The 26,612-nt window shown below is 47.0% G+C and overlaps 7 protein-coding genes and 1 non-coding gene across 8 annotated transcripts; 4 read left to right on the forward strand and 4 right to left on the reverse strand.

Moving 5' to 3' along the window:
• Position 1: 1 nt before the first annotated feature.
• On the reverse strand, positions 2–1,890 carry BDW43DRAFT_217474 (alpha/beta hydrolase). Its single transcript, XM_032039354.1, has 3 exons — positions 1,117–1,890; positions 777–1,060; positions 2–717 (listed from the first exon to the last, which is right to left on the reverse strand). The coding sequence occupies exons 1-3, from the start codon at positions 1,217–1,219 to the stop codon at positions 187–189; spliced, it is 918 nt and encodes a 305-aa protein (XP_031895269.1). The 5' UTR covers positions 1,220–1,890; the 3' UTR covers positions 2–186.
• A 33-nt stretch (positions 1,891–1,923) lies between these two features.
• On the forward strand, positions 1,924–3,937 carry BDW43DRAFT_217522 (putative MFS glucose transporter). The gene is made up of 2 exons (XM_032039356.1): positions 1,924–2,234; positions 2,296–3,937. The coding sequence occupies exons 1-2, from the start codon at positions 2,136–2,138 to the stop codon at positions 3,661–3,663; spliced, it is 1,467 nt and encodes a 488-aa protein (XP_031895270.1). The 5' UTR covers positions 1,924–2,135; the 3' UTR covers positions 3,664–3,937.
• Positions 3,938–6,030: 2,093 nt separating this feature from the next.
• BDW43DRAFT_315931 (putative phosphatidylserine decarboxylase Psd2) lies at positions 6,031–9,702 on the forward strand (the record flags this gene model as incomplete). The annotated part of the gene is made up of 7 exons (XM_032048169.1): positions 6,031–6,174; positions 6,274–6,318; positions 6,388–6,603; positions 6,662–7,082; positions 7,135–8,661; positions 8,717–9,468; positions 9,541–9,702. 7 exons carry the CDS (start codon positions 6,031–6,033, stop codon positions 9,700–9,702), a joined length of 3,267 nt encoding a protein of 1,088 aa, XP_031895271.1.
• A 323-nt stretch (positions 9,703–10,025) lies between these two features.
• Positions 10,026–12,836, forward strand: BDW43DRAFT_291372 (Mis12-Mtw1 family protein). Its single transcript, XM_032043607.1, has 5 exons — positions 10,026–10,831; positions 10,944–11,534; positions 11,588–11,752; positions 11,801–11,969; positions 12,019–12,836. Exons 1-5 carry the CDS (start codon positions 10,630–10,632, stop codon positions 12,575–12,577), a joined length of 1,686 nt encoding a protein of 561 aa, XP_031895272.1. The 5' UTR covers positions 10,026–10,629; the 3' UTR covers positions 12,578–12,836.
• Positions 12,837–14,904: 2,068 nt separating this feature from the next.
• Positions 14,905–14,986, forward strand: BDW43DRAFT_t208. The gene has a single exon. It is a non-coding gene; the product is annotated as a tRNA-Leu (tRNA).
• A 172-nt stretch (positions 14,987–15,158) lies between these two features.
• BDW43DRAFT_291374 (uncharacterized protein) lies at positions 15,159–16,127 on the reverse strand. Its single transcript, XM_032043608.1, has 3 exons — positions 15,825–16,127; positions 15,561–15,759; positions 15,159–15,496 (listed from the first exon to the last, which is right to left on the reverse strand). Exons 1-3 carry the CDS (start codon positions 16,091–16,093, stop codon positions 15,188–15,190), a joined length of 777 nt encoding a protein of 258 aa, XP_031895273.1. The 5' UTR covers positions 16,094–16,127; the 3' UTR covers positions 15,159–15,187.
• A 1,372-nt stretch (positions 16,128–17,499) lies between these two features.
• On the reverse strand, positions 17,500–18,398 carry BDW43DRAFT_291375 (uncharacterized protein). Its single transcript, XM_032043609.1, has one exon. The coding sequence runs from the start codon at positions 18,113–18,115 to the stop codon at positions 17,927–17,929; it is 189 nt and encodes a 62-aa protein (XP_031895274.1). The 5' UTR covers positions 18,116–18,398; the 3' UTR covers positions 17,500–17,926.
• A 671-nt stretch (positions 18,399–19,069) lies between these two features.
• On the reverse strand, positions 19,070–21,018 carry BDW43DRAFT_291377 (immunity protein 7-domain-containing protein). The gene is made up of 2 exons (XM_032043610.1): positions 20,858–21,018; positions 19,070–20,797 (listed from the first exon to the last, which is right to left on the reverse strand). The coding sequence occupies exon 2, from the start codon at positions 20,651–20,653 to the stop codon at positions 19,607–19,609; it is 1,047 nt and encodes a 348-aa protein (XP_031895275.1). The 5' UTR covers positions 20,654–20,797; positions 20,858–21,018; the 3' UTR covers positions 19,070–19,606.
• Positions 21,019–26,612: the final 5,594 nt, after the last annotated feature.

Raw genomic sequence — 26,612 nt, forward strand, 5'->3', positions numbered from 1 at the left:
TCAGCAAGCCTCTCTGGACTGATCCAATTGTAGTTTTGTTTGTCTTCTATTGACCCTCTACAGTAAGACTATCGGGTAATATGAGACCACTTCCAATATACAAGGTGATCAATTCAGTGATTCATAAGAAGTAGCCGTAAACTTCAACGGAGTCGCGAAGCCATCCTAAACCGTATAAAACTAATACTACAGCAGACCCACTGCCCGGGCAAGGAACTCCAGCCCTGGTAAGACATATTCGACAAAGCTCACATCATCTTCCTGCAACGTCAAATCAAACACATGCTTCTCACCATCCGCCAGCAAGAGATCTGCTGCGACTCCCAGCTTCTTCAAGTCTTCCTGTGCCCGTACGCTAAATCGATGATGTGTCACTTTGTCTGCCGTCCCATGAATGAACATGGTCCGAGGGAATGACGCTGAAAACCGATTCGTACCATCTATATAACTCTTATCTCCGCCTTCAACTATCTTATCCAGCAACGTTCCCTGCTTCATATGGGTAGCGAACCATGCCTCCCTCGGAGAAGCGTCGTCACCCAAGTGAGGCACCTCGGCGGAAACCTGGGGTCCTTCGTAGATCTTGTCGATGTATTCCTGCGGCCAGGAGGGTGATTCCTCAAATTCGGGGATAGGCAATTGCCACACCGGATCGGAAAGGTACTTGAGGCCGTAGAAGTCAAGGACTGCTGTTACTGGGACTTCCGGTACGGAGCCCTATTCTTTGGTTAAACACCGTGTGCCTTGACTCTGCATGTCTTTGAAAATGTACGCACCATCAGCAGAGCTAATGTCCCGCCCGCAGAGTGTCCCATGGTTACAATTCGTGTTGAATCTACAACAACAGACTCGGTCTGCAGTAATTCGGTCAACTTCGTGGCCGCCCACACTAAACAGTCCTTGGAATCGGCGATCGGTCCATTGACGACAGAGATTTGCGGACATAGTCTGTAGTTTGGTACTACTACCACGAATCCCAATCTTGCCAAAGTAGATATTTCAGATTTTGGAACGACCTCTTTGGACCATTTGACAAAGCCGCCGGCATGGTATATGATTGCTGTATTGTCAAAGTCAACGAGGGATGCATCTTCATTCATGGAGAAGCACACCAACCGATTGGACTGCCACCCTTGGGGGAATTTCTCATCCAGTGCACATCAGTCAGAAGATCCTCCCCTTCGCCGCCTTTTTTGTAAATATATTCTCGGGATTCCATTGTGTTGGCTGCTCAGGTGGAAAGATGAATGGGAACGCTGGTGCCTAGAAGTAATGAAAGAGAATACTGTCATATTTATATTAATACTCGAGACAATCATGACAAAGCCCTTTACTGCTGCCTCGTATTATTATTCTTTTAGTCCTAGAGAGGGAAGGTATGGGTCGTATTGCATGTTGTGCTATCCTCGTATCCGGTAGATGAATGGATCCAATACGTCTACCTACAAATCACTAGTAGCGAATTGATGGATTTGTTAGACAAGCTTGGGCGGTTTATTCTCCGTAGAATAAGGTAATGAACACGTGTTCTTATTTAGTGTGGATGTCCAAGGTCAGGAACAAAGATTAGTACTTATCATCCAAGCCCTAAGTTGACATATATACACGGATTGTCCAGGGGTATCATCTGCCTGTCTTCTGTGATATAGTGTAGATAGCGTCTTCAACTTTATGGCAAAAGCCAGCTTTGATATCAGATGCTAGCCTGGAATCCATCCATGGTTCTCTGACTTATCTTTATGAATAAGGTTCCATTTCGGGTATTGTTCTCTGGTATATATCTAATACACCTAGAGGAACTATAATTAAAGTACTAATAACAAAGGATCGATTTACTTATCGTCGACTTGCGGGTGATATTACCAGTAGATGAAGGTGCTTGAAACAAGACTTGACTTGGAATGTGTTTCAGTGTTTAATTTTTTTATCCGGAGTTTCCTTAACCCGATACGATACATACATACATACATACATACATTACATACCGCCCGATAAGGAACCAGGTAAACGTCATCCCTCTGCGTGAGATAAAGGGGAATGATTCCAACCTCAGCATCGAATCATCAATCTTCAATCATACCAATGATCGTAACCCAACTTTGAGATCTCCCGGAAAGCAGGACAGCATATGCACCATGGTCCTCAGTGGGTCAAGCGGGTCGAAGGTCACTCCATACCTGATATACCTAGTGTTTATCACTACGTTGGGGCCGCTCCAATTCGGATATCATCTGGTATCGCAGAACCGTCCATAACTGGCAGCTCCAGTGCTTCACTAACACCATGTTATAACAGGCTGAGTTGAATGCCCCCCAGGCCGTGATCACCTGCGAGCGGAAAAGTATTCATTCGACGACAGCACCGAGCCTCCCGCAATGCATACCTATGAACCCATCCCAATTCGGCCTGGTGTCGTCCATCTACACTCTTGGTGGGTTAATAGGAGCTCTGCTGGCAGGCCCAGTCTCCACCAAACATGGTCGCCTATTCGCCCTGCGAGCGACCACTATCTTCTTTATCCTGGGGCCTATAGCGGAAACATTCGCACCAAGTATACCCGTGTTGAGTCTCGGTAGGCTTTTGTCTGGCGTGGGCGCGGGCGCTTCCATCGTCGTGGGTCCAATTTATATATCCGAGATTGCTCCTCCCAGTGCTAGAGGGTTTTTCGGTGCTTTTACTCAGATCATGACGAACGTCGGTATTCTGCTAACGCAGTCCCTTGGTTACTTCCTGAGCAGAGGAAATATGTGGAGAGTAATTCTTGCAATTGCGGGTGTTATCGGATGCTTGGAGCTTCTTGGTCTCTTCTTGGTTCCGGAAAGTCCCATCTGGCTTGCAGACCATCAGAAGGGGAATGTTGCCAGACAGGTACTACAACGCATACGGGGAAAGAACACAGATATCGAGCCAGAGGTTGAAGGCTGGAGAACCTCTGCAGGAGCTGAGAACAGCTCCGGGGAAGAGCAGTCACTGCTCTCGCCCCCGTCAGGCAACATGCCCTCCAAGCAGCCTCCCGTTACAATTACACGGGCTATTACCGATCCTTTCTACCGCCCTGCAATCATTGCTGTGGTGGGAGTGATGGTTTCCCAACAGCTCAGCGGTATTAACAGCATTATCATGTACAGCGTTTCACTCTTGCAAACCATCCTCCCCACCACGGCCGCCCTGTTGACCGTGATCATCTCCGCCATCAATCTTATTATTACACTGGCCTGCTCACCTCTACCGGACAAAATTGGTAGGCGGCCGTGCCTTCTCCTGAGCATCGGCGGCATGGGTCTCAATTCCGCTCTATTGGCACTAGGGATCTACTTCAACTTGAAGGCTTTGTCTACTATTGCCGTGCTACTCTTTGTGTCTTCCTTTGCCGTCGGTCTTGGCCCCGTTCCCTTTATTCTGGCGTCTGAGCTGGTCGGTCCAGAGGCCGTCGGTGCCGCGCAGAGCTGGGCGCTGGCAGCGAATTGGGTTTCCACGTTTCTCGTGGCCCAATTCTTCCCTATGTTGAACGATTTGCTGGGCGGACGGGGCAAGATCTACTGGATCTTTGCTATGATGGCCTGCCTCCTTGGAGGATTTGTCTACTGGTGGGTGCCAGAGACGAAGGGGAAAGCCAATGCAGATGAAGTGTGGGGCCGAACGAATGAGCGGAGACGGGATTGATTTATCTGGAGTTAGTTTCTTTCGGATGTCCTTCAGGCGCCCAGTCAATACTGACCACTCTTGAGGTATCCGGCCAAGTTGTATTAGCTTAAAAAAAAAAGGCCCGCTATTTAACAGATATCTAAAGGAGAATAGCAGTCATCACCCCCTATCCACATAGTCTAGTAGGAGAGAGTCATAGACACGTAACTATGTTCTAGACGCTCATAGACATCCTCGAATTGCCAATGGCGATATCGACGAGTGGAAGATACACCCGGTGTTGTACCCCACTCTGACACTGATAACTTTTTTTTTGAAACAACGCCTAAATCCTCAGTCTGACACGAAACATCCGGTCCTCGAACTCCAATTTCAGGCTAGAAGTTTTCACAATGAGTTGCCTCGGCTCGCGTATCCTAGTCCACCTGACGACATACGCCGGAGTTAAATTTTGGGGTTAGGAAAGCGTCGGTAGTGAAAAGAAGAAAAAAAAGGGGAGACTTCAAAGAGCGGGGAAGTAGAAGCAAAGAGGGACGCATAATAAATCCGAAGATACATACCTACATATGCACTGTATGTATGCATATATCTGGCTATATATATCCTTAACCCCTAAGATCCCTCCAGAATCTGAATACACAAGATATCTATTCTTCAATTTAACCATAACAAGAGGGTCGATCGACGTGACCTCCATGCGTTCAATGCATGATAAGTGCGGGGCACCGGGCCAAAATGAAAAAAGGAGACAGAACGGTCACGACCTGAATTTTGAAGCAATTCTGTTACATTTCTACCCCTCATTCAACGATAAGGAGAAGAGGCTGAGAGAGGGCCACTGCCCAAACTAGACTGAAATGATTGGAGTATGCAGGTAGTATGCATGCACAGGGTATGTTGGCCTTCTTGGCTATGCACTATGGATTAGTACGGTGCATTTTAATCTATCAAGACAAATTAGTTAGGTCTGTTGTCGTGAATGGGCGGGGTTGGGAACTTCAGAAGTAATAGTAGAGTGTGTAGGACTGTAGGCGCTGTAAATAAGGTATTGGGAGCATGTAAGGATTTCAAATAATCGCTTATGTACGGTCCTATCGGTCAGGTATTATTATTATTGTACGCCGTATCCGTGAGATATTTATGTATTGAGGGTAACGTAGAGTAAGAGTAAGGAAGAAGTATGAGAGATTAAGTGAGGGGAAGAGTTCAGTTCACCTGCGGCATTTGTTGGGATTTTAACCTAAAAGCTAGTAGAATGAAACCAATTCCAATGTCGAGCAAGGGATGACCCTCAGTATAGATTTCTTTATTGTGATACTCATTGTTTTTCCATTGGACTGGTTTGATTTCTTTTTTCCCGAAAAGTTTCAAGATGCACGTTACCTCACCTCCACTTCTACTGCAGTGATATCTCTCTAGGGTACAGAGTACTCCGTACCAAATACTACTACTATTGCTAAGAGAGGTAAGGGTTACTTTTCACCTTAGCCACACTAGGCAGCCACATTCGATGTCCATGACTTTCAATTCAACTCAATTCAACGAGTGGAGACGGTGTGAGTGGATCATTGACGTCGTTGGGGATGGAGCAGTGCCAAGTCCTCGAACCGAAGGTTCCGTAGGAATCCATTCGATTTTATTTTAGAAGCTTTTTTGTGGTCTGGTTGGCAGCAATTCATGCAGTGCCCATCAGAATGACTTGCTTAGGTGGGAAATTACTTCACTGCATACTTACTCTACTTACCTTACACCATATAAATCTTGGACCGGATCCGGGGATCAAAAATATTCTTACAGAAGAAGAAAAAACCAGAACTGCCTAGTGCAACGCCCCAGTAATTCTAAAATTCCCTCCCCTCAAAAGCCCATACTTAGTTCTCCGGGCCTATCGGTATTATCAGACCTCATAGTGAACTCTGGACTTAGTTCACCCACTTCCCTCACTCATCTGCCCCCTCTCTCTTTCACATTTCCCCCCATCCGCCCCATCGTGAAAGAGTCTGGACAAGCAATTGTCTCTGTCTTTGGTTCCCCAGTTTTCAAAAGCGCAGTTTACCCGTCTTGGTCTGACTGATTGTTATCATTTGTTTTTTTTTTTTTTTTTTTTTTTTTTTGGATCGCCCTGAGTAGATCTTGGATCGACCCGGAAACTTCACACTTCCCGCGCGACATCTCCGTGCTGGAGCGACTTTCTGAACCACCACTTGCCTACTTTACCACACATATACTACTCTCACCCTTTTTAAATACCCTCAATTACATTGTTTGATTCATTCTCTTCGTATATCTTGACTTTGTCCTCTTCTTACCCGTCAGCTCCTGCTGTTGACGCGACGTGTCCCGTTTCCATCTCCGTCTCACTACTTCCCCCACCCGACGGCCATCATGGTGCGGTTACCGTTGCCGCAACGGCTCAGTACTCATTTAACTTCGCGGAGTAATACGCCCACTCCTGGCCAAAGCAGAAGTACCAGTCCCATGAGGATCCCAGAGGCCAAGCCGCTGGTGCTCAAGGTGGTTGCCTTACGGGTGAGTGAGCACCTCCCCTGACTACCCGGCAGGCAGGGTTACCCCGGCTCTGCGCATTGCGGATTGAAAGGACTAATATATTTTGCGTGTTATAACTAGGGGAGGAATCTTGCAGCCAAAGATCGCAATGGAACCAGCGACCCAGTAAGTGGGTTCCTTGACAACCGAGCCTCCGCCCACTGGAGTCGTAACTGACCGTGGTCCAATCACCAGTACCTCATAGTCACACTTGGAGATGCGCGACAATCAACACCGACGATTCCGAAAACACTGAACCCAGAATGGAACGTTACTTTCGAAATGCCGATCGTTGGGGTGCCATTGCTCGAGTGTATTTGTTGGGATCATGACCGGTTTGGGAAAGATTATATGGGCGAGTTTGACATTCCTCTGGAAGAAATATTCGCCGAAGGGCAAATACATCAACAGGTTAGTATTGGCTAGATTTACGGGAGAGATCGGGCACAAGGCTGATGAATCGCCCAAGCCCAAATGGTACACTCTCACGTCGAAACGGAAATCCGGCAAGAAAAAGGACAACGACATCTCGGGAGAGATTCTACTTCAGTTTTCCCTTGTTGATACCGCAAACCCAACGGCCCCTCCGAGCGAGACCTTCCAGAAGTTCAAAACCCTGATCGGTGCCGGGGATGAAGACGATGATTACCCACAGATTCCAGCGACCATATCAGATGAAGCCGATAGAGATGAAGAGACATCCGATGAGGCCGATGATCTCGGGAGGCCCGAGGTCAATGAAAAGCGTCGGAGAAGGCTGCGTCTCGCTCGACTCAAGCGGAAGTCGCTTGCAGCGAGGGCTTATCAATTCTCTGGTGCGGGCAATGGAGTACAGGGCATCGTGTTCATGGAGATTGTCAAGGTGACCGATCTGCCACCGGAACGAAACGGTATAGCTTTACCAACCTCTAGACAGCATGTCTCTGCTAACAATCTCTAAAGTGACCCGTACATCCTTTGATATGGATCCGTTTGTGGTGACTTCACTCGGCAGAAAGACGCTTCGCACTCCGGTTGTTCGCCACAATCTAAACCCAACTTACAACGAGAAAATGGTCTTCCAAGTCATGAAGCATGAGCAGTCCTACACCATCAGCTTCACCGTTATGGATCGAGACAAATTTTCTGGGAATGATTTTGTTGCCTCGGCTGGGTTTCCCCTGCAAACGTTGATTCAAGCTGCTCCCGAAGCAGACCCAGACACTGGGCTTTATAAGTTTTTAGATCCCTCTCTTGATCCTACTGGGTCTTCTGAGTCTCTTTCTAACAACAAAGCTGGGATCAAGATCGGGATAAGCCCATCCCCATCAACTAGCAGCCTATCGAAATTGTCAAGACCAGGCTTGGTAAGGTCTAAGAGCTCTACAGCTTCCTTACCAAACCAAATAGTACAGGAACAGTCGACACTCCCCCCGCCATCGGCCCCGAGGCCTATCCCAACATCAGCCCCATCCTCGTCGCTTTCTGAGGAAGGCAGTAGTAGCTATCTATCAACTACGCCCAATTCACAGAACGAGGGTAGTGTGATTGCTCCGCTTGAAACAGATGGCCTGGAGATGTACCGGATTCCGCTGCTGATGAAGAACAAAGATAGATGGGAGGACAAGCATTCACCCGAACTGTTCATCAAAGCCAAATACATGCCGTACCGTGCTCTCCGACAGCAGTTCTGGAGACTAATGCTGAAGCAATATGATGCCGATGACAGCAGTCGCATTGACAAAGTCGAGATCACTACAATGCTCGATACCCTGGGTTCAACACTGAAGGAGTCAACCATCGATAGCTTCTTTGAGCGATTCAGTGCGGAGAATGAAGCCAGCGAGACAATGGATTTGACTTTCGACCAAGCTGTGATTTGCTTGGAAGACACCCTTCAGGCACTGCAGAAGAATTCCAGGACCGCCGGTAGGAGACTCACGCCTACTCCATCGACAGGCAGTCAGGACAGCGAGGAGCCATCCAGCGACGACAATGACCTTCTTGAAACAAGCTCTGGCATCAACACGGATCCCCAACGGACAGCTATACCAACGCTACCCAGTGAAGAACAGCCGAATGCAGCTGAGGGAGACCTTCATGCCGATGATTTGGGTGACGAGCGGGGCGAAGAGCATGTTATTGAAATCCGCGAATGTCCTCTTTGTCACCAACCACGACTTGGAAAACGCTCTGATGCCGATATCATCACACACATCGCTACCTGCGCTAGTCGAGATTGGAGGCAGGTCGACAACCTGGTGATGGGTGGTTTCGTTACCTCGAGTCAGGCGCAGCGCAAGTGGTACTCTAAGGTGATTACGAAGATCTCGTACGGAGGCTACAGGTTAGGCGCCAACTCCGCAAATATTCTCGTTCAAGATCGAATCACGGGACAGATCAATGAGGAGCGGATGAGCGTCTACGTTCGACTAGGTATCCGGCTGCTGTATAAGGGTCTGAAGAGTCGAGAGATGGAAAAGAAGAGAAGTATGTTTATTCCAAGGCATCACGAAGAGTTCTTTCAAGCTGACCATTCGCGCAGTTCGTAAAATTCTCAAGTCACTTAGTATCAAGCAGGGTAAGAAGTACGATGACCCCGCTTCAACGAGTCAAATTCAAGACTTCATCAACTTCCACCAACTCGACTTGTCAGAGGTTCTTCTTCCTCTGGAGAAGTTTAAGAATTTTAATGAGTTCTTCTATCGCGAACTAAAGCCTGGCGCCCGACCTTGCTCTGCTCCCGACGAGCCCCGGATCGTTGTTTCCCCAGCCGATTGCCGATCGGTTGTATTCGACCGCCTTGACGAAGCAACTAGTATCTGGGTCAAAGGAAGGGAGTTCTCCATTGACAGACTCCTTGGTGATGCTTACCCGGAGGATGTCCACCGTTACAAGAATGGGGCTTTGGGAGTGTTCCGCCTAGCACCCCAGGATTACCACCGCTTCCACATTCCCGTAGATGGCGTCCTCGGAACGCCCAAGACCATTGAAGGTGAATACTATACGGTGAATCCGATGGCCATCCGCTCTGCATTGGATGTCTATGGAGAGAATGTTAGAATCCTCGTTCCGATCGACTCAGTTGCTCATGGTCGTGTCATGGTGGTCTGCGTTGGCGCTATGATGGTCGGAAGTACGGTAATCACACGCCAGGCTGGAGAGAAAGTCGCTCGAGCCGAAGAGCTGGGATACTTTAAGTTTGGTGGAAGCACGCTTCTGGTCCTGTTCGAGGAAGGAATGGTGAATTTTGACAGCGACCTGGTGGCCAATTCGAAAGGTCCTCTCGAGACTTTGGTAAGAGTTCCACCCCCCACCCCCTTGCTGGTTGCGTACCCCCTTTTCTAACATGAGTCGCTTGTGTCATAGATTCGTGTGGGCATGTCTGTGGGTCATCGGCCCGATATTCCTCAGTTTGAGCCTGACCTGCCGAAGAAGGCAGAAAACGTCACTGCAGAAGAGATGCAAGCTGCCAAGCGCCGAATCGAAGGAAGCTTGGCTCCCCCGACCGATGCATCGGAATTTGCATAAGTTTTGTTTCTCGAGTAAGAATTAATCATTGTACGGCGTTTCGGTATGAGTTTAGAGACCTGGTGTCATTCGTTTTGAGCGACTATCTAGTACAGTTCTATGCATTACCAGTAAGTAGTATTGATGGATTATTATGAGGGTCGGCAACCGTGGGGTGTGTACATGTTAGATATTTTTGGACATATAAACTTCCATGTCATTATATTCATCTCGGGTATAGCCAATGGGAGTTATCAGGTAATAAATTCTCGAAATGGGGTTTCTCAAGGACATAGTTATAGAACAAGCACTGTAGTCAAGATACAGAGACTCGAAAGAGGGACGATGTCACTCCCAAAACGGCCTAGCGCGAGTCCCCCACGCGCCACGACCAAAACAACCGCGTGCTTGCGGCGGACTTGCAAGAGCCAAACTCGTCAAAGTGTTTAGGCACCGCTGCGCAAGGAGCGCTTTGCGAAACTCGCCAATCCTACAAGTCAACAATCCCGTCTTGAATGTCTCGAGTGGTCGCTGTCAATTGCGGCTCGAACTTAGTGGAGTCCTGGAAGCGCGCCTTGGACGCCGCCCGACACTCGTCCCTCAACACCCCCGTTCTCGTTGCGAGGTGCCGCCGGCTCGGTTTCCTGCGACCGCGCAACCATTACACTTTAGACCACCGATGAGGAATACGGGAAGAGATCTGGTCGGCACAACTCGATTGATAGATTGGATACAATTTTGTGTCGCATGTTGAAGGGGGTTGGAGTAAGGCGACGACATCCGACACCGAGGACCGAATAATTTGCAAGGAGACAAATCCCCACCTTTTTCACAACACAACCTACCCTCCCCGTCTAGAGGAAGCGAGGTTGCGCTTTATTCACCTTAAGCTCATTACCTTGTACCATATCTACACCGCTACCGACTTCCCCGTCCGTCCCTGGTGACATGACCGTCACGGTTTTGGAAACCCCTAGGATTAAGACGAAGCGTCGCGAACCTCTGAAGTCAATTGATATGGCAACGTCCCAGGCGCGGGCACGCCCTGCGTCTTCTGCCGCGCCTGGTAGAAAGGAGACAAGATCGAGTACGGGATTGAGTTTGAGTAGTGTGGAGAAGAACGAAGAGAAAACGGCTGCTAAGAGAAAGCGTGAGTATTACTATTCGTCTTGGAGCGTTGCGTTGCCGATCGCCTCTGGGGATATATGGTATATATGTTTGGTTTAGGTTATTGGTGTGCTAATCTCGGTATCTCGCTGCAGAAGACGCTTTCAATGACGAAGATGAGGGTTTCCAGTTTACTCGCATTAAGACTAAGAAGTCGAAACCGACAGTGGAGACTATACCAGAGCTTCCACAGCCTCCGGAGGGCCCTGCTCCGAAACCGTCACCGAGGAGAGGCCGGCCACCTAAAAAACGACCAGTAGAGAAGTCGGAGAAGAGTGCGGCAGTGTCGAAGAAGTCATCGGAGGGTTCGAGCAGGCAGACGAGGGCGACTGCGAAATCGATGTTAGCTGAGCCAGAAGCGCAGCCTGCGAGCGCCACGCGCTCAACGCGCAGACGAGACCATGTGGAAACGGTACCGTTAGAGAAGAAGCGCAAGAAGGGCAGGCCGAGTAAATCTCATGAGGACCAACGGAATGGTTATGTTTCACCTGAACCACAGGCTGGGACGTCGAAGATTACATTGCCTGTGGCCGATACGCCGGTCATACAGCGGAACAAGGAGCTGAGGGGTGCGGCAAAATCTGGGAAAGGAAACAGGCGGAGTAGCTTAGGGATGCGAGGACGGAGTAGCTTAGGGATGCGAGGACGGAGAGCCAGCTCCCTAATTGACTCTGGGGCGTCCAATGGTGGGTGAATTATTTTTGCAAAGGCCAGGACCTCATGTTGACAGCTTTTACAGCATTACCTCATGACCAAGTTGACACGGCTGAATTTTACAAACACATTGCGAGTGACCTACCGGAACCACGGAGGATGAGGCAGCTTTTGATTTGGTGTGCGACTCGTGCAATGGGCGATAAACGGTCAGGCGAGCGATCGGAAGACGCGAGCGCTCGTCTAGCGGGTATGTGATGGTGAACTTGATGCTCGGGCCAAGCTAACAATATTCCAGCGCGTGTAATCCAGGAAGAACTGCTTAAAGACTTTTCTACGAATTCCCAGCTTTCGAACTGGTTCGAACGAGAAGACGTGGATCCGCCGGCTGTCGTGGTTAAGAAGCCAAATCCGAAGAATATCCAGAATGCAGATAAGATTAAAGAATTGGAGGAACAAATACAGAGGTACATGATCTATGAGCGTGGCATCTTGAGACGCACTAACATCGCAAAGGCTACAACGAGAGAGGCACGCTCTCAACGCACTTCTTCGGCCACCTTCTATTCCACAGATCAAACCCTCGAAGCAAGATGATAGCGCAGCAAATGGCCAACCAGAGCATTCGCAGCCCGAGTCCGAGCCGATTGACTTATCTCTATTAGACCCTTCCCAACAGAAGATCTACGAATCGATAGATCCCGACTCCACAAAACGGACATCAGATACCGAGGATCAAGCGGCGTCATCATCTTCATCAGAAACCTGCCTACCCCCAGTAACACCTTCAGCTGTATCCACACGTCTTTCCCGGATAGCCCGTGGGTTAGCACCAACTCTCGACTCATTAGCGGCCGGCATCCACGATATCGAACTCTACCGCACCATGTCAGATACCGTCTCATCACGGGTACTACGCATTTGCGCCGAGCGTCTAGAAGAACGAGATACAAGGAACGCAATGCGCCGGCTTGCAGGGGAGGAAGGCGAGAGCAAGGACCTCACCCTGCGCCCACGGCCGAGAGAAGACCTTAGTCTGATCCTCGGGGCATTAAGTCGGGTGGAGGGACGGTGATGTGACTATATCGATGTTCAACCGGATTGGTTGAGTGTCTTCTTTCTTTGTCATGTATTTTCATTTGTATCCGGCCGATCTACAAGGGCCGGGGTTGTTGGGTTTATTCGTTGGCGGCATACAAGCAATGGAGTTGGGGTGTTCTGGACGATGCTTGACGTGGATATGGGTAGCTATGGCTATGCTCGGACAGCAATTCACTTTGACGCTTTACAAGGGATCAGGATTTCTTTTCCTTTCTAGGGATTTTCCATTTAACCAGGAATGCCACCTGTAGACACTCTATAATATAAAGAAACATATTCTTCCAATCATAATCAAGCAGGACAGCCTCCCCAGTCCCATCCATCATTAGTCCGTATCACGTAGATTCGATAATATACGCAATCCAACTAGAGATAGAGCAAGTCCTGGGGTAGACGATGAAGCCTCAATAAATCTTCAAACCTCGGAGCAATCCTTTATTTCTACAAGGCCTCTTTTAATATCACTCTCCTCGTATGAGGGTACTTGTATAGAGTTCTATTGACCGTGCTTCCATACACACAATCTTATCATTGTTTTCTCTCTCGGCCATATCAGATCTACAACGCCAACAAAAACGCCCCTTGGGCAAACCCAGGCCAAATTTCAGCATCTGTGCTATCATATGAGATGACATTGGCATCCCGGGTATTCCACCCATCGACTTCCCAATATCTACTCTGATCTTTTGGCTTCCCCTTCTCAGTCTTCAGATATACTGGGCTAAGCCAGTCCGCTTTCCTTGGCAGATGTATATCCAGCAACCCGTGGTTGTATCTGCAGTGCAGGGATAGGGCAGGGCTATAAGAATCTCCCAGTTTGTGGTGGCTATATATCCTCTCTTCAAAGCTTTCTGCCACTTATGGAGGGGCTGTGGTTGACCGTAGAGTTAGTACTGGGTTCTGTGATGGCTCTGGGTCTCTTGGGATAGGTGATTATCAAAAAAAAAGGAAAAGGAATTCCGAGGGAGTGACTCGAGGTGCTGTGGATATGGCTGTGGTGGCTTTTGGCGAGGAGACAGGGATAACTCGTACGTAGTGGCTTTCTTGATATATATATATATAGCAGTTGGTTCTGGTTGTTTTGCTTGGAGGGGGATGAACTGTTGACTTATTATATATGTGTTTCTGTAGGACTTGGCGCATATGATAACCCTGCCAGTCAAAAACTTGGGTGCAATATGAAGTGGAATTTGTGCGTTTCTTGTAGCATCAGTGAACTGCTTCACCAGGTTTATGCTGCTGGTTTCTGGTGGGCCTTTTGGGGAGGAGGTGTTCTCCAGGCGTGTCTATGTCTATGAATCGGACAATAATATGTCAGGGAGGCTCTTTGATTGTTTTCGGGCTGAGTATTGGCACTTTTTGTACTACCTTAGCTTTTGTCTCCCTTTAGGTAGGGCCTTCTGTTTGGCGTCACCTATTGGACAGTTCACTGAAACAAAGGAATAATACTTGTGACCTCAAAGTCCTTTGAGTTGCCTTGTGGGATATAGTAACACAATGGACATGCCTTGTATTTAAGATATAGCTCAGTATGTTTTGGGTTTTGTTCTATTCACTTGGGATTATTCTTTACTTGTCAACTTTCTTGTCCTATGCACATGTTCTTTGTGGTGCTTCACAATGGCTCTCTCCAGCCAATGCATGGGCTTTTCATCTTCTAATATTGAGTCGGCGGAACCCATTTGTTCACTTCCAGTAGAAACGGTATTACTAGTGGCCTAGCTATGACGATGCTACTTTGTTTATAGGTCTAATTCAGAGATTATATACTGCTATCTTAGGGTTTCTATGTAGGCTTAGACATTATTCAGGGCCATGGTGTATGATTTGTCATTGTTGCGCAGGTGTGCTAGGCGGAGGGAAAGATGTATGTTGATTTTTGCTTTGTATCAGGGCGTTAAGTAGTGGGGAATTCTATGCTTTTCCCTCTCGACCAAAAGCTAACGCTAGTTAAATATTTAACCTTGCTATCTCAATATATTCAACAAGTACCCTGTGTACTGGCCAACAGTCAAGTAGGGTTCCATTTAAACATTGTAAATTGATATCAATATGAAAAATGTAAGGTAAGTGAGAGGATGATGGTGTATATATACATACACATTGCCATACCCGTTATTCCAGAAAGAAAGCAGACACCGATTAGCCCCACTACTCAGCCCTAATGACAGATAATTGGAATAGAGGACTCTATTCTTTGGGGCATTGTCGAGACTGTAACATAGGCAAAAGATATTGGCCTTTTAGGAGTTGGTAAAATACCCTTGATATAATAAAAATACTCAGAACTTCAACATCCAAGGCGAGATGGCCGAGCGGTCCAAGGCGCTGGAGTAAGGTTCCAGTCTCGAAAGGGGCGTGGGTTCAAATCCCACTCTCGTCAACATCTTTTTTTTGCCTTTTTTCTTTTATTACCCTCGTTGGGAGGTGGGTCTCTTGTGGCTGGAAATAGAATGTCCCGTCTTGCATTATGTTTGGGCTTAACTGGGCTTTGAACAACAATTCTACTTGTCTGATATTCCCTCTGTATTAATTTGTCGACCATTACCCTACACTATATTCGGATGCATTGCGCCTGTTGTGCTCACCCCGGAAGCTCTCTCGCTTCTTCCCCGTGTAACTCTTGCGGCGGCGGGCTGTTTTGCATGACCTTCCCATAATTGAACCCTCCAGGATTCTCTGCAACTGGGGGAGCGACCGTATCGGCAGATTTTCTCCGACGCCGCAGTAGGTACCATGCCAGCAGTGCTATTAGAACAACTCCTGCAGCAGATCCGACCCCGATACCTGCAGCCGCGCCTGCACTTATGCTCGATTGACTCGTCGAACTTAGCTCAGATGTACTAGAGGGGAGCGGCGATGTTGCATCGGGGTCCGAGGTGGCAGTTGTAGTCTCGTATTATATCAGCACGGTATTCGGCACGATATCAAATCAGGAACTGGAAAGAATTGCCCACCGGACTAGCAATGGCCATGCCCAACGCGAACAGATGAAGATTGGTATTTTGCGTGACTTCCCCGAAGGTAATTGTGTTCATCGCGAAGTCGGTCCGGGTAACCGTCCTTTTCATCGAAGTGCCATACTGCGAAATGCAAGGGAACCAAGGACCGTGGGGGTTACTGCTCGCATTATCCACGCAGCTGAATGAGTAGACTCTAGAGCAAACAAGCTATCAGCGACTATTCCGCGATGAATGGAACTGCAATTCCATAAGCCATACGTCGGGCAGCAAATTGTTGTGGGCACAGCCGGTCCAGACGACCGGCAGGCAGAGGTGAAGCCCGCTGGACATTTCGTGCCACCATAAGCACTAGCAGGATTCCAGGTCGAGGGGAAACAGTTCGTAGTTTGAGACGGACCGCCCAGTACCGTGCGCCGATCATTATCTGCGTGGAAGTCCCAGATCCAGAAATCGCCTTTCCCACGACAGCCGTATGCGGATGGCGTCCATTCTGGGTCGAGGGTAGGGTTTGGGGTTATTGTTGACATTGTCAGGGGCTCAGACGGACAAAGACATGGTTGTTTCTATAATCAGCCCGGCTGCAGAACGCCAACCTTATGTGGCGCTTGAGCCCCCAACCCCTTGGCCCCGAGGTCGTATTCATCCTGCATTCCATCGCGAGGCCAAGAACATCGCACCCAATATTTGTCTGCTCTTTATCCATCCTTCTTCTGTGGGTTTCGGGAAAGTAGGGCTGTAAAGCCTAAATGAGAAGGCCAAGACCTCATTAGAAATTTTATGTAATTTCTTTTCAAATTATTTTCGCGTTGAAACGAGTGTTTCATATTTCATGGGAGGTTCAAGGTTCCTTGGGAAGTATCCCCTAAACATCGAGCTGAATAGCCCCGAATGGGCGATTTATAGGGCAATCTTTCGGCCTTATCATCCCCGCAGACACCCCTCAACATCACCCATGGCCAGCCCTATAACAAAGCTGCACACACAAGGAGATGACCTCATGTTGATCCTGCGGGAGGCACAGATAGATGTCGATCTGCCCAAAGGCAGTCAGTATCGTTAGAGGAACGTTTTCGCATCCTACAGCTAGACTTAGAGAGCTATTCCATAGTTTACCCGCGCGCACTCAAAAAAACATGCTGATCGATATCCTGCGGAATCGTGAGCGCGTGATAGAAGACGCCTACATACAAGGCCTGAATGAAGTTGTAGTGGGTGACAATTAAGGGAGGGCAGACTTGCCAAGCTTAGCTCCGATTTCGAATCTCATAAGCTAACCCTGGATATGGCGCTGGATGTGACTAGTTTATTGTATGATGCAGGTCTCACCAACCTGAACACGAGATCATTCGTCCTGCGTACCAATGAAGGCGTGGAGAGGGATATCTGTTCTATCGGAAATCACGCGTCCTAGATCTTGTTGATCCAGCACAACACCAGAGTTAGAGTACTTGGCGCCAGCATATCCACCTAAACCTTTGACGCCTCCACAGGCTCAAAATGCGTTGAGGGGTTCACTCCCAAAAACCATAGTACAAGATTCTGCATAAAGATTCGCATGAAAGAAAACATAAAATTGGAGAAAGCTGTAAACAGGATTTAAGCCTTGAGCTTTTCGCAAGAATGCTTTTGATCGCGCGCAGCGCGTTCGGCAAGTATTAAATGTTGCTCAAGGGGAGAGCTGCGTTTCTTGTTCTACCTAAGCCAGGCATATATGAGGAGATGGGGTCTTTGTAGGACGGACTTGGAATCTGCGTTGTTGTGTTAAAGAAGTCATTGTACCCTGTATCTCTTTTATCTAGTATAGACTTATCGATTTGTTCACTCAGGCAATAGAAACACTGCTCAAGATGCAGCAACCCTTTACGCAGAGTAGGCTTACACACAAAGGCATGTCGTTTGTCTCTGAGCTCAACTTTTACACCCCCGCTTCTTTCTAGACTCACTGCAGTCCACGGAGGTAGAAGTTATAATACCGTGTATAACAGAATATAGTCGGGTTCAAAAGACTGCTACCCTCGGAAAGAACGGAGTAATGATCCGCATATCTCCTCACAAAGACAACGAGCTCTCCAGTACTAGTGAATTATGATGATTGATAGGTCAATCTTATAGCCACAAAGAACACGGACAAAGCAAGAAAATCAAGGCGCTTCTTTCACCACACCCTTTCATCCTCGCCATATCTTTAACTAAGTCTTTTCTTCCATCTGGTTCACGTCTTTGCTGTGTGCCCAAAAGTACAGTGGCGGAGCCCTCGGTAACTGTGTCTCAGACAAAGTAGTTATTGTAAACAAGCCACACAGGAGACAAAAGGTTTTGGATTCCAACATTGTACATGTCCCTAGCTTTGCTTTCTTGCTTCATTTGTGACAGCCTTGCCCTGAAATACGGCACCACTTCCAGCTTACCCCGCCTCTTGGGACAATATCGCGCTTAGCTTCAGCTAAGGCCTTATTTGTGGTATCGGCAGCAGACATAGGCATAGGAATAGACATAGCCTGCACAACAGCGGCGGTAAGCACGGCAAGGGAAATAGAGAGGAACTTCATTTTCGATTGTAGGATAGGGATTTGGCCAAGAATTTTGGCGATAGCTGGATGAGGCACGAGATTCCCACCTGGGTAGCTTGAGATTATGAAGTATGGATAGATGACAGAAAGATTCTGGGCTTTTGAACGGGATCTCAATTCCAATGGTCTTGTTACGTGGCTCCGTGGTAGAACTTTGATCTAGATGGAGGGGTTCAAATGGATGTAGCGATTTTTGTAGCAGAAAGGCAACAGAAGCATGTACAGATCAATGAACAAGGACACATGAGTCAGGGGCATGAGGCATTTATATATGTGAATTTTCGACCTCTGAACCGTGATATCCCGTCATGACCTTGGAAAACTTCCTCCAAGCCTCTTGGCAATCTTAGACTCTCCCTGACATCGGGCTACAGTGCCGCCCGTTATTGCCTTCCATGTTGAAGACATAGAGATGCTATTTCAAACCCTAATCACATGATACTGTAAAATTACAGGTTCTGTATCGAACATGTAAAATTCCAGATAGATGTTATGATATGTACCTGTAAGTAATGTACAAGCGCTGAAAATAGAAGCTTGTAATTTCCATAAGTAGGGATGGTGTAATTTCGAAATTGCCCAACCAATTTCGAAATATTGAAATTTCACTTTTTCTCATTTCAATTTTAATTCAAAATTTCTTGGCATGATGGGTCATCATCCGATGAAGCCAATCAAGCCAATGACCGAAGATCAGGTCCGACTTCCCACCCGCCCCACCCGGCCCGACTTGAACCATCCAATTGTCCTGATTGGTCAGCTGATTAACTTCTTACCAATTTTGGACTAGCGTTATTTCAAGATTTCAAGGCTCATTTCAAATTTCATTTCAAACAGCCAAATTTCAGGAATTTCGAAATTTTGAAATTTCATTTTGATATCCCTATCCATAAGGTTCCATGCAAACAAAGTAAACAAGGCATCCTTTGAATTGGCAACTAGTCAACAATCCTCTTCTGCATCTTGCAGTTGCTTCAGTGCAGAGAGCCTACCGCTTCCCTGGGTGTCCATCTCGGGTCAAATTGGTGGAAAGGCTAACAGTAAGGCTTCTTTTCGAAATCTCCACATTGCTTATCATTCATGCCGCGGGATCGGATCTTATTGGATACCAGAGATGCTTGGCTAACACTCTTACAGTTCTGCTTAAGCTACCCTCATCACGAAACGATAACTCACAATGACCAATAGCCATTTTGATGACGATGATTATCAGCCCGAGACGGTCGACCCATGGGATGGAAATTGGCAATATGGCCCCACTCCCGGTAACTTCGATCGCACACCCTTCGCCTCGTACTCTCTCAGCCCTGCCCCTGATTGTGCCACAGGACCGCTGTAGCCGGATCAGCTTCAGTTTCTCCCATTGGCTGAATGGGAAGAATGTGGCGATACAATGAGCTGCCGCCGAGATACAGTATACATGCCTTCCAGTGAGCCTCGTAATTAAACGAAAAAGGGACGAAGAAGAAACTATTCTTCATTTAACATAACCCTTCTTTGTCTCTTGTTTTCATGCAGCAGATATAGCTCAGTCTGGTATTCCTCGAGGGCCCGGTTGGCGCCAGACCGTCGGAGATACGAGAAATCCTTCATATCTGTCTTACAGATATCCTCGAGCTTTTGAATATCGGTCTCACTCTGCCCCTTCATTCTCAGTTCAGCCCGTATGTGTCCTCGTATGTTCTCAAGCTGGATCAGAAAGTTGCAAATGTTGGTATCAATCCAGCCCAAACCGCGCAGGCTATCGTATATTTTCTGCTGGAAAGGAGTCAAGTTGGAAAGATATTCGATGTCCTCAAGGGATGGTTCGCTAGAACCGGCTACATCATCAGGAGGGTTTCCGCCTTCACGGTCCAGTTGCTCTTGGGAGACGAATTCGAGTTCGAGGTGAGACGGGAGATGAGATGGGTTGGAAAGATAGTCGACGATGTGCTCGATGATGTGCTTGTGGGGTGGAGGAGGGTTTCCACCTTCGCGATCCAGTTGCTCTTGGGAGATGAATTTGAATTCGAGGTGATCGTTTCTGTGATTGCGGGCCTTAATTCTTTCTTCTGGCTCGTTTGGCTGAGTGTTGGGAGCTTCCATGATGGAACTTTTGAAGGCTAAACCGTTGAGTCGAGGGATCTGACTAGGGACTCCCCATGTCACTGCTTCCATGAGAAACTGTTGAAAGCGCTGTAGGTCTTGCTCAGACACCTCAAAATCAACGACGAGTCGTTGTCCTGTACCGAGATCGGCAGCCACATGATCGGAGAAATAGAAATATCCTTGGGAATCCAGAAATGAGACCTGCTCTAGCCCTCCATATATCGTCTCTTCAGATCCGAGGGTGATGCAATAACTGTTGTTGAAATAATCGTCTGTTGAAGGATCACCATTCCACGGCTCTTCTGCAGAGAGTTGCCGTTGGAACGTCATCACTAAGCCCGAACCGTCGGCACCTTCAGCAAAAAATGCCTGGAGAACATCGTAATGCTCGTCAACTTCGCCGCCAGCAACTTTTGCAAGGATATGCATCGCGGTCTGGCTCCTGTATCCTGATTACGATTCTTGGCTTTCTTGCTGATTGTGAAGAAACATGGACCAGGAAGTCTGAAAAGTCAGGAAATTGGGAAAACCGGAGCCTCAGTCTTGCTTCAAAAAGGTGAGCTTGGTTTAACCCTGGACACATGTTCATTCAGTTTTGCTCGTAAATAAACTTTTCTTGGATCCACTTCTAACCAATCATTTGGAGGGGTCGCAAACAACCACAAACAGCATCCAAGCAAAAGCAGATTTGGAGTGACCAATTTCGAAGAAGTGGTGGAAGATCTTCGTCAGGAACAGGATGAGATTGCTCCGAGAGATCATGCAGTTCAATTTACATGTGCAGGACAGTTACAGTACTAGCTAAGGGGCACATTACAGCAGGCCGCAACTTGATGTCGCAGGCCCAATGAAAATCTGCGCTAAGACCTTGGCAGTGGGGCCGCGAAAGAGAGTCTCAGTGTGCACTGGTCAAGGCAATTTCGAGAATTAATGTATCATATGGACAATGATCTTACACTGCCAGTGATCGAGGTTTCGTGCTAGTTTGCAGCGGGTTGGGTTATTGCTTGAGTTGGGATGACGTCATGGTTGGCATGGTTTATTTTTGGAGGTGTAACAATACATGAACATAGAGTTACTCGGTTTTTTACGCGTTCTGTATTATACCATTCAACTCTGTAACAGATTTTCAAATACGGAAATAACCATATTAGGTTTAGCACATCATGTGATTAGGGTTTGAAAGACCATCTCTATGTATCCAAGCATGGAAAGCAATAACGGGCGTCACTGTATCTTCTTTGTATATCCCTTGGAAGGATGGAAGGTGAATCGCGGATATGGTCTGGCTCTTACACTGAGGGTCGAAACCTGCTTCAGTCTCTCACGAGCCAAGGTTGCTTCCAAACCCTAATGCCAAGACGCTAAATTATAGTTCTAACTATATATAGATTGGTGACATCATTATCAGTAATTTATACTGTATCAGACATGTATATATATTACGCTATCAATAGAAATTCGTACTGAGTGATACTTGGTCGCTGGAATCTATTGGAAGATCCTGTGCAATTCGCTAAACGGATGGCGAATGTTGGTTTTGCCAACCTCAACAGTGGCCTTTTGCTCTCTTCTGTATCTTGCAGTTTATTGCTGCAGGGAGGTAGTTTTCTCCCCCAAGGCTATCACGGGGTCAAGTTTCACAGGCAACGCTTTATTGGTACTGTAATAGTGCTCTCTATGCACAGACTCCGCCCTTATTATTATGGATAGCTTCGTGTTATTGAATGCCCTATTGGGCACGGAAGCAACTTTGGGCTAACCCCTTGCAGCATCAATGCTAGATCTATCGGAACCATTCCTGAATTTTCAAGGATGACCAAAATAGCCTTTCCAGCTATGATGCAGAAGCCAGTCAACCACAGGTGATCGACCCATGGGAGGAAGGTTCGCAATATGCCACTACACCGGGTAACTTCGGCCGTACTCCCGCTACGCTGTATTCCCTAAGCCCTACCCCGGATCCCATCACCCGCCAAACGCAGCCTGATTACCTCAGATTCCTCCCTTTCGCTGAAGGGGAGGAGGGCGAGGATTATGAAAGAGAGCCGTCGGAATTTATTTGCTACACAATCGCGTGGAAGATAATAATCAACCACAGAATTGAGACCAGGGAGACTGAGCAGGACTTGGTCGTAGCTCCCAGTGAGTATTGGGAGAAGCACCTCAAACAAAGAAATTGAAGGTTTGGTGCAGTCGAAAAAACGTAACCGGCGGGTCCGGTCAGAAGATACGGCGATTGTGGTATCAGTAAACCACCGTAATCAGAACGACCTTGAGAAGCTCTATGAGTCCACTAACATCGATTGGAGACCAGTGGAAAGACAGCTTCGTAAATGGAGCAATCTGCTTCGTATGGGCAAACAGCCCAAGATTGCTATTTCATTTAAGTATATACGCGACGATGATGACCTTCAGCATCGTACACCGAGAAAAGGTGACAAAAGAGGTGCTTCAGCCACCAAGAGAATGCTTGCTGAACGAGACGCCCAGATTCTTGCTGAAGAGGAAGGATCTGAGCAACCTTCGTCCGTCCTGGAGATATGTATACAAACTTATGCGATGTTCTGTCACTTCATGCTGCCACTTTGGACAGTGGTGTTGGCAGGATCCTCAGGGCAGGAAACACTACAAACCCCGAAAACCCCATCTTCAGGAACTCACTAACCATGTGAATAATGGTGGCTAGCTGGACAGTCATGACGACGTCCCGGAGAATATTCGACAAGCATTATACCTAGAGGCTCAACAAAAGCTTGAGAGGGGGTCAAACAATGTGAATAATCAACTCACAGTTGGAGCTCCATGTCCAATCAATATTACTGTCCTACAGTACCCGCGCAGGGCGCACATGAGCCTGTCGTATCTACGTCACTGCCCCAGACCTGTACCCTCAAATGAGAGACTCCAAATCACTGGGCCCCGGGATATAGCCGTGAAGGAATATTGCAGATGGCATGAAATGCAGGTAACTGACGAAATTCGTAAAGCTGATTGGCGAAAGGCATGTGACATAACTCTGCCAAATGGTCTTGACCTTGAGTTAGTTGAGAGGGATGAAGAGCATATGCCAATTCCTCATTGAACAAGGGGTAACAAAGGGAACTGCACGACGTTTTGTCCGTGACATTGGTGAGTGGGTTAAACACGTGAGAAGGGATTCATTGCATGAAGAAAGGATCTAGGGACTTCCTAATGGCAGTTGAGCGTTATGGTACTGTACTTTTCTTGACACGTCCCGTAAAGACTTCTGTGTGGAAATTTACTAACCCCTATTTAGTTTACTATGCATTGAAATTGTGCTGCATTCATGGCCTAATATTCAATTTGTTAGTTTCTGTAATTGAAGGGTTGGAGTTCTGTACTCTCTTAACAAGCAAATGATTGATTTGTATCAAAGGAATGCTAAGAATACAATTTGTTCCAACACTCAACAAAGTCTCAATGACCCAGCTTTTTCTGTGGCCCCGATTTTGCGACGGAAGGGCTCCACTCTCGGAACAAAGGTTGTTCCGGTATAAAGCCGGCTAAGCAAACACCACTGCATCTCATCATACTGGGGGTCAAATTTGTAGCTGTCTCCCCATCTCATCATGGCCACTGCACACCGTCGACACCAACTTTCCTTATCGAGATTTATCCATCCTCCTCGGCCGCCGCCCCTGACATTAGAGGAGAGTCACGCGGCCCAAGGCTTGTTCAAGACGCTGATTGACTACGCACCTGAGCGTACGTTAAAGGGGCGCTACAAGCCGGCTGTTCTTATACATGAAACATTTAAACGTATTAATTGCAAGGATGAATTTCTCGAGTCCTTCTTTAGATACATATTTGTGAACGCATCACCGGATGAAGAACGTAGAACTGGTTCAGGCTTCGCTCAAGCTTTCGCTTACTTTTCCGCGTTCTCGTCGTGGGATTCCAAGGCAAAAGATAAAGCCATAGTTATTGTTGACAATTTTGCGGAATATATGATTGATAATTTCTTCATGCCACGTGAGTTACTTGCTTTGTAGTAGAAGTATCCTGGCATTAGCTAACCGCTATGGCGGCGTGCTATAGTAAGGGCGTCTTCAGTAAAAACACCTCAACCCACACCTGTGGCACTATCTTCAAATCAGAATGCACCGACTGGTACGAAGAGTCGTGTTTCTAGATTACGAAAAAACTGCCTCAAACGCGATCACCACCGCTGTGTAGTGTCCCGAAAGTTCGATAGAGCTGAAGCCAAAGAGCGACTCGAGAAGAATGAGAATAGCAGAGACGATGACGGGATTCTTTTGAAGAATCAAAGAAGCGATCAGTTCGAATATCTAGAAGTGGCACATATAATTCCCCATTCCCTCGCGACGGTCTCTTCAGAAGAGTCAGAATTGGTATGTGACCAGTATATTGAGCAAGACGTTGTTTTCTTTCTAATCACAGCCTATAGAGTGACTCGAAAAAGGCTGCATTACATTTTCTGAATATGTTCGACCCAGACATTAGCCCTCTTATCGCAGGTCCAGATATTGATAATCCCTACAATGCATTGACGCTAACACACAGTTATCATCGACTTTTCGGAGAATTTGAGATATATTTCAAACAAAAAGATCCTGAAAATGACCGAATATACATCATTGACTCGACTGAACAGAGGCCCTTTTTACGTGACGCATTATTTCCAGTTACCCGCGAGCTTAATCTCAGTCCTGAGCTTGATGTTGACCCACCCGCTAGGAAGCTTCTTGAGGTCCATTGTGCTATTGCCCACATTCTGAAACTTAGCGGCGCGGATGATTACATAGAAAAAACTCTCCGAGAGATGGCTGAGACTTGCGTCAACGCAGATGGATCTACAGATATTGGACGCCTCATCCGATTACGATTTAGGAACCGGTCAAATATATTAGCAATTTTCTAATCTGATTGCTTCGTGATATGAACGTCATCGCTGTATAGTTTCACAAAAGGCTTCCTACCCTGTTGAACCTAGGTAGTACAGTAATATTTAATAACAGTTAATTAACATATTTGTCATAAATATATTCTTCAATAGTTACACCAGCGTGGCGAAAGTGACCTTCTGCGCTCTCTCTTCTCGCACCAACAGCATCCACACATCTTTGAAGAAAAGTATTAAAACCCTAATCAGGCAACATCTCATAGGATTCCCAATTTCGCTTAATGTAACTTTTGAGCTCAGAGAAGAATTCTTCAATAGGATTTAGGTCTGGTGAGTATGGTGGCAGGTACAAAAGTTTAACCTCTGCTTCAGAGCACATCTCCTTGATCCTCTCCGCATGATGAAAAGATGCATTATCCATGATTAGCACAGACTTTGGCTCTGGCCATCTTCCACAGAGCTGGAGGAGCTGCTCAATGAAACCCTCAAAGACAACAGCATCTGTTGAGCCTGTGAAAACACGAGAAAGAAGTATACTATCTTGGGAATAGGCAGGCAATATCTGATAGCGCTGGCCCCGATGGAACTTTGCCACTTGAACCGGTGCCACTCCCAGTGGAGACCAACCCGTCCTCCTAAAACCTATGCGTTTGTCACATCCAGACTCATCAACGTACACTAGGTGATACGAATGAAAATCAGATAGCTTATGAAAGTAGAAATCTCGTAGATCAGGGTTCTGCTCTTTTGCCTTTTGCCGGGCTTTCTTTTTAGTCCAACCTTCCCTAGAAAGAGTCCCTTTGATGGTGGAGGGCGACACTGAGATACCAAATTCATCATACAGAAAGACTGCCATCTCCTCAAGATATTGGCCAGGCTTTTCCTTGAGGTGGTCTAAAAGAGCTTCGAGCATAGGTGGAGTTATACTTCGTGGCCGACCTCCGCGATCTAAGGGTGGGCCTTCATTACCAAACACACGTACGCTAACGTAACTGGTAACCGAGCGGGCCATGTTGTATTCCATATAAAATGGCACTTTCATAATCCAGGTATCTCAACAACCAGAGATGGTAGTAATATAATATTTGATACTGATATAAATATAGGGTATTTGAATAGAAATTATATTTTAATATATTTTTAATATATTTTTCTCACATTTCAAATACAATTATAGATAAATTACCAAAAATACAATGTAATTTATGTTACCTGATATATTATTAGATCTAGACTTTTAAATATCTATATCTGCAGTATTGAATTAGTATATATACTAAGATTCAGATCACTACTAGCCTTGGTTGTTGAGGTACTTGGTTTCTAAAAGTACTCTTTTGTATGGAATAAAGGTGGCCCGCTCGTTTACCAGTAACGTTAGTGCGAATACTCCAAATAGAACGTTCACTGCATTCAGCTGCATCAGCAATCTGTGCAGTAGTGAATATTTTCCTGTGTATCATATGGCGTATGAGTTTATGCTGCCAGGGTTCAAGGCGT

This window comes from Aspergillus alliaceus (assembly GCF_009176365.1).
Source record: "Aspergillus alliaceus strain CBS 536.65 unplaced genomic scaffold BDW43scaffold_65, whole genome shotgun sequence".
NCBI lineage: Eukaryota > Fungi > Ascomycota > Eurotiomycetes > Eurotiales > Aspergillaceae > Aspergillus > Aspergillus alliaceus.

What these genes read in the sequence shown, in the direction of transcription:
- BDW43DRAFT_217474 (XM_032039354.1), bottom strand. Translation starts at nt 1,219, where the DNA reads ATGGAATCCCGAGAATATATTTACAAAAAAGGCGGCGAAGGGGAGGAT. An exon ending in CAAGGGTGGCAGTCCAATCG is followed by an intron (nt 1,061 to 1,116) that starts GTTGGTGTGCTT and finishes TTGACAATACAG; the next exon opens with CAATCATATACCATGCCGGC. An exon ending in GGACATTAGCTCTGCTGATG is followed by an intron (nt 718 to 776) that starts GTGCGTACATTT and finishes ACCAAAGAATAG; the next exon opens with GGCTCCGTACCGGAAGTCCC.
- BDW43DRAFT_217522 (XM_032039356.1), top strand. Translation starts at nt 2,136, where the DNA reads ATGGTCCTCAGTGGGTCAAGCGGGTCGAAGGTCACTCCATACCTGATA. An exon ending in TCCAATTCGGATATCATCTG is followed by an intron (nt 2,235 to 2,295) that starts GTATCGCAGAAC and finishes ATGTTATAACAG; the next exon opens with GCTGAGTTGAATGCCCCCCA.
- BDW43DRAFT_291372 (XM_032043607.1), top strand. Translation starts at nt 10,630, where the DNA reads ATGACCGTCACGGTTTTGGAAACCCCTAGGATTAAGACGAAGCGTCGC. An exon ending in TGACTCTGGGGCGTCCAATG is followed by an intron (nt 11,535 to 11,587) that starts GTGGGTGAATTA and finishes CAGCTTTTACAG; the next exon opens with CATTACCTCATGACCAAGTT. An exon ending in TTGGAGGAACAAATACAGAG is followed by an intron (nt 11,970 to 12,018) that starts GTACATGATCTA and finishes AACATCGCAAAG; the next exon opens with GCTACAACGAGAGAGGCACG.
- BDW43DRAFT_291374 (XM_032043608.1), bottom strand. Translation starts at nt 16,093, where the DNA reads ATGTCAACAATAACCCCAAACCCTACCCTCGACCCAGAATGGACGCCA. An exon ending in ACAACAATTTGCTGCCCGAC is followed by an intron (nt 15,760 to 15,824) that starts GTATGGCTTATG and finishes TGTTTGCTCTAG; the next exon opens with AGTCTACTCATTCAGCTGCG. An exon ending in GCATGGCCATTGCTAGTCCG is followed by an intron (nt 15,497 to 15,560) that starts GTGGGCAATTCT and finishes ATATAATACGAG; the next exon opens with ACTACAACTGCCACCTCGGA.
- BDW43DRAFT_291375 (XM_032043609.1), bottom strand. Translation starts at nt 18,115, where the DNA reads ATGAAGTTCCTCTCTATTTCCCTTGCCGTGCTTACCGCCGCTGTTGTG.
- BDW43DRAFT_291377 (XM_032043610.1), bottom strand. Translation starts at nt 20,653, where the DNA reads ATGCATATCCTTGCAAAAGTTGCTGGCGGCGAAGTTGACGAGCATTAC.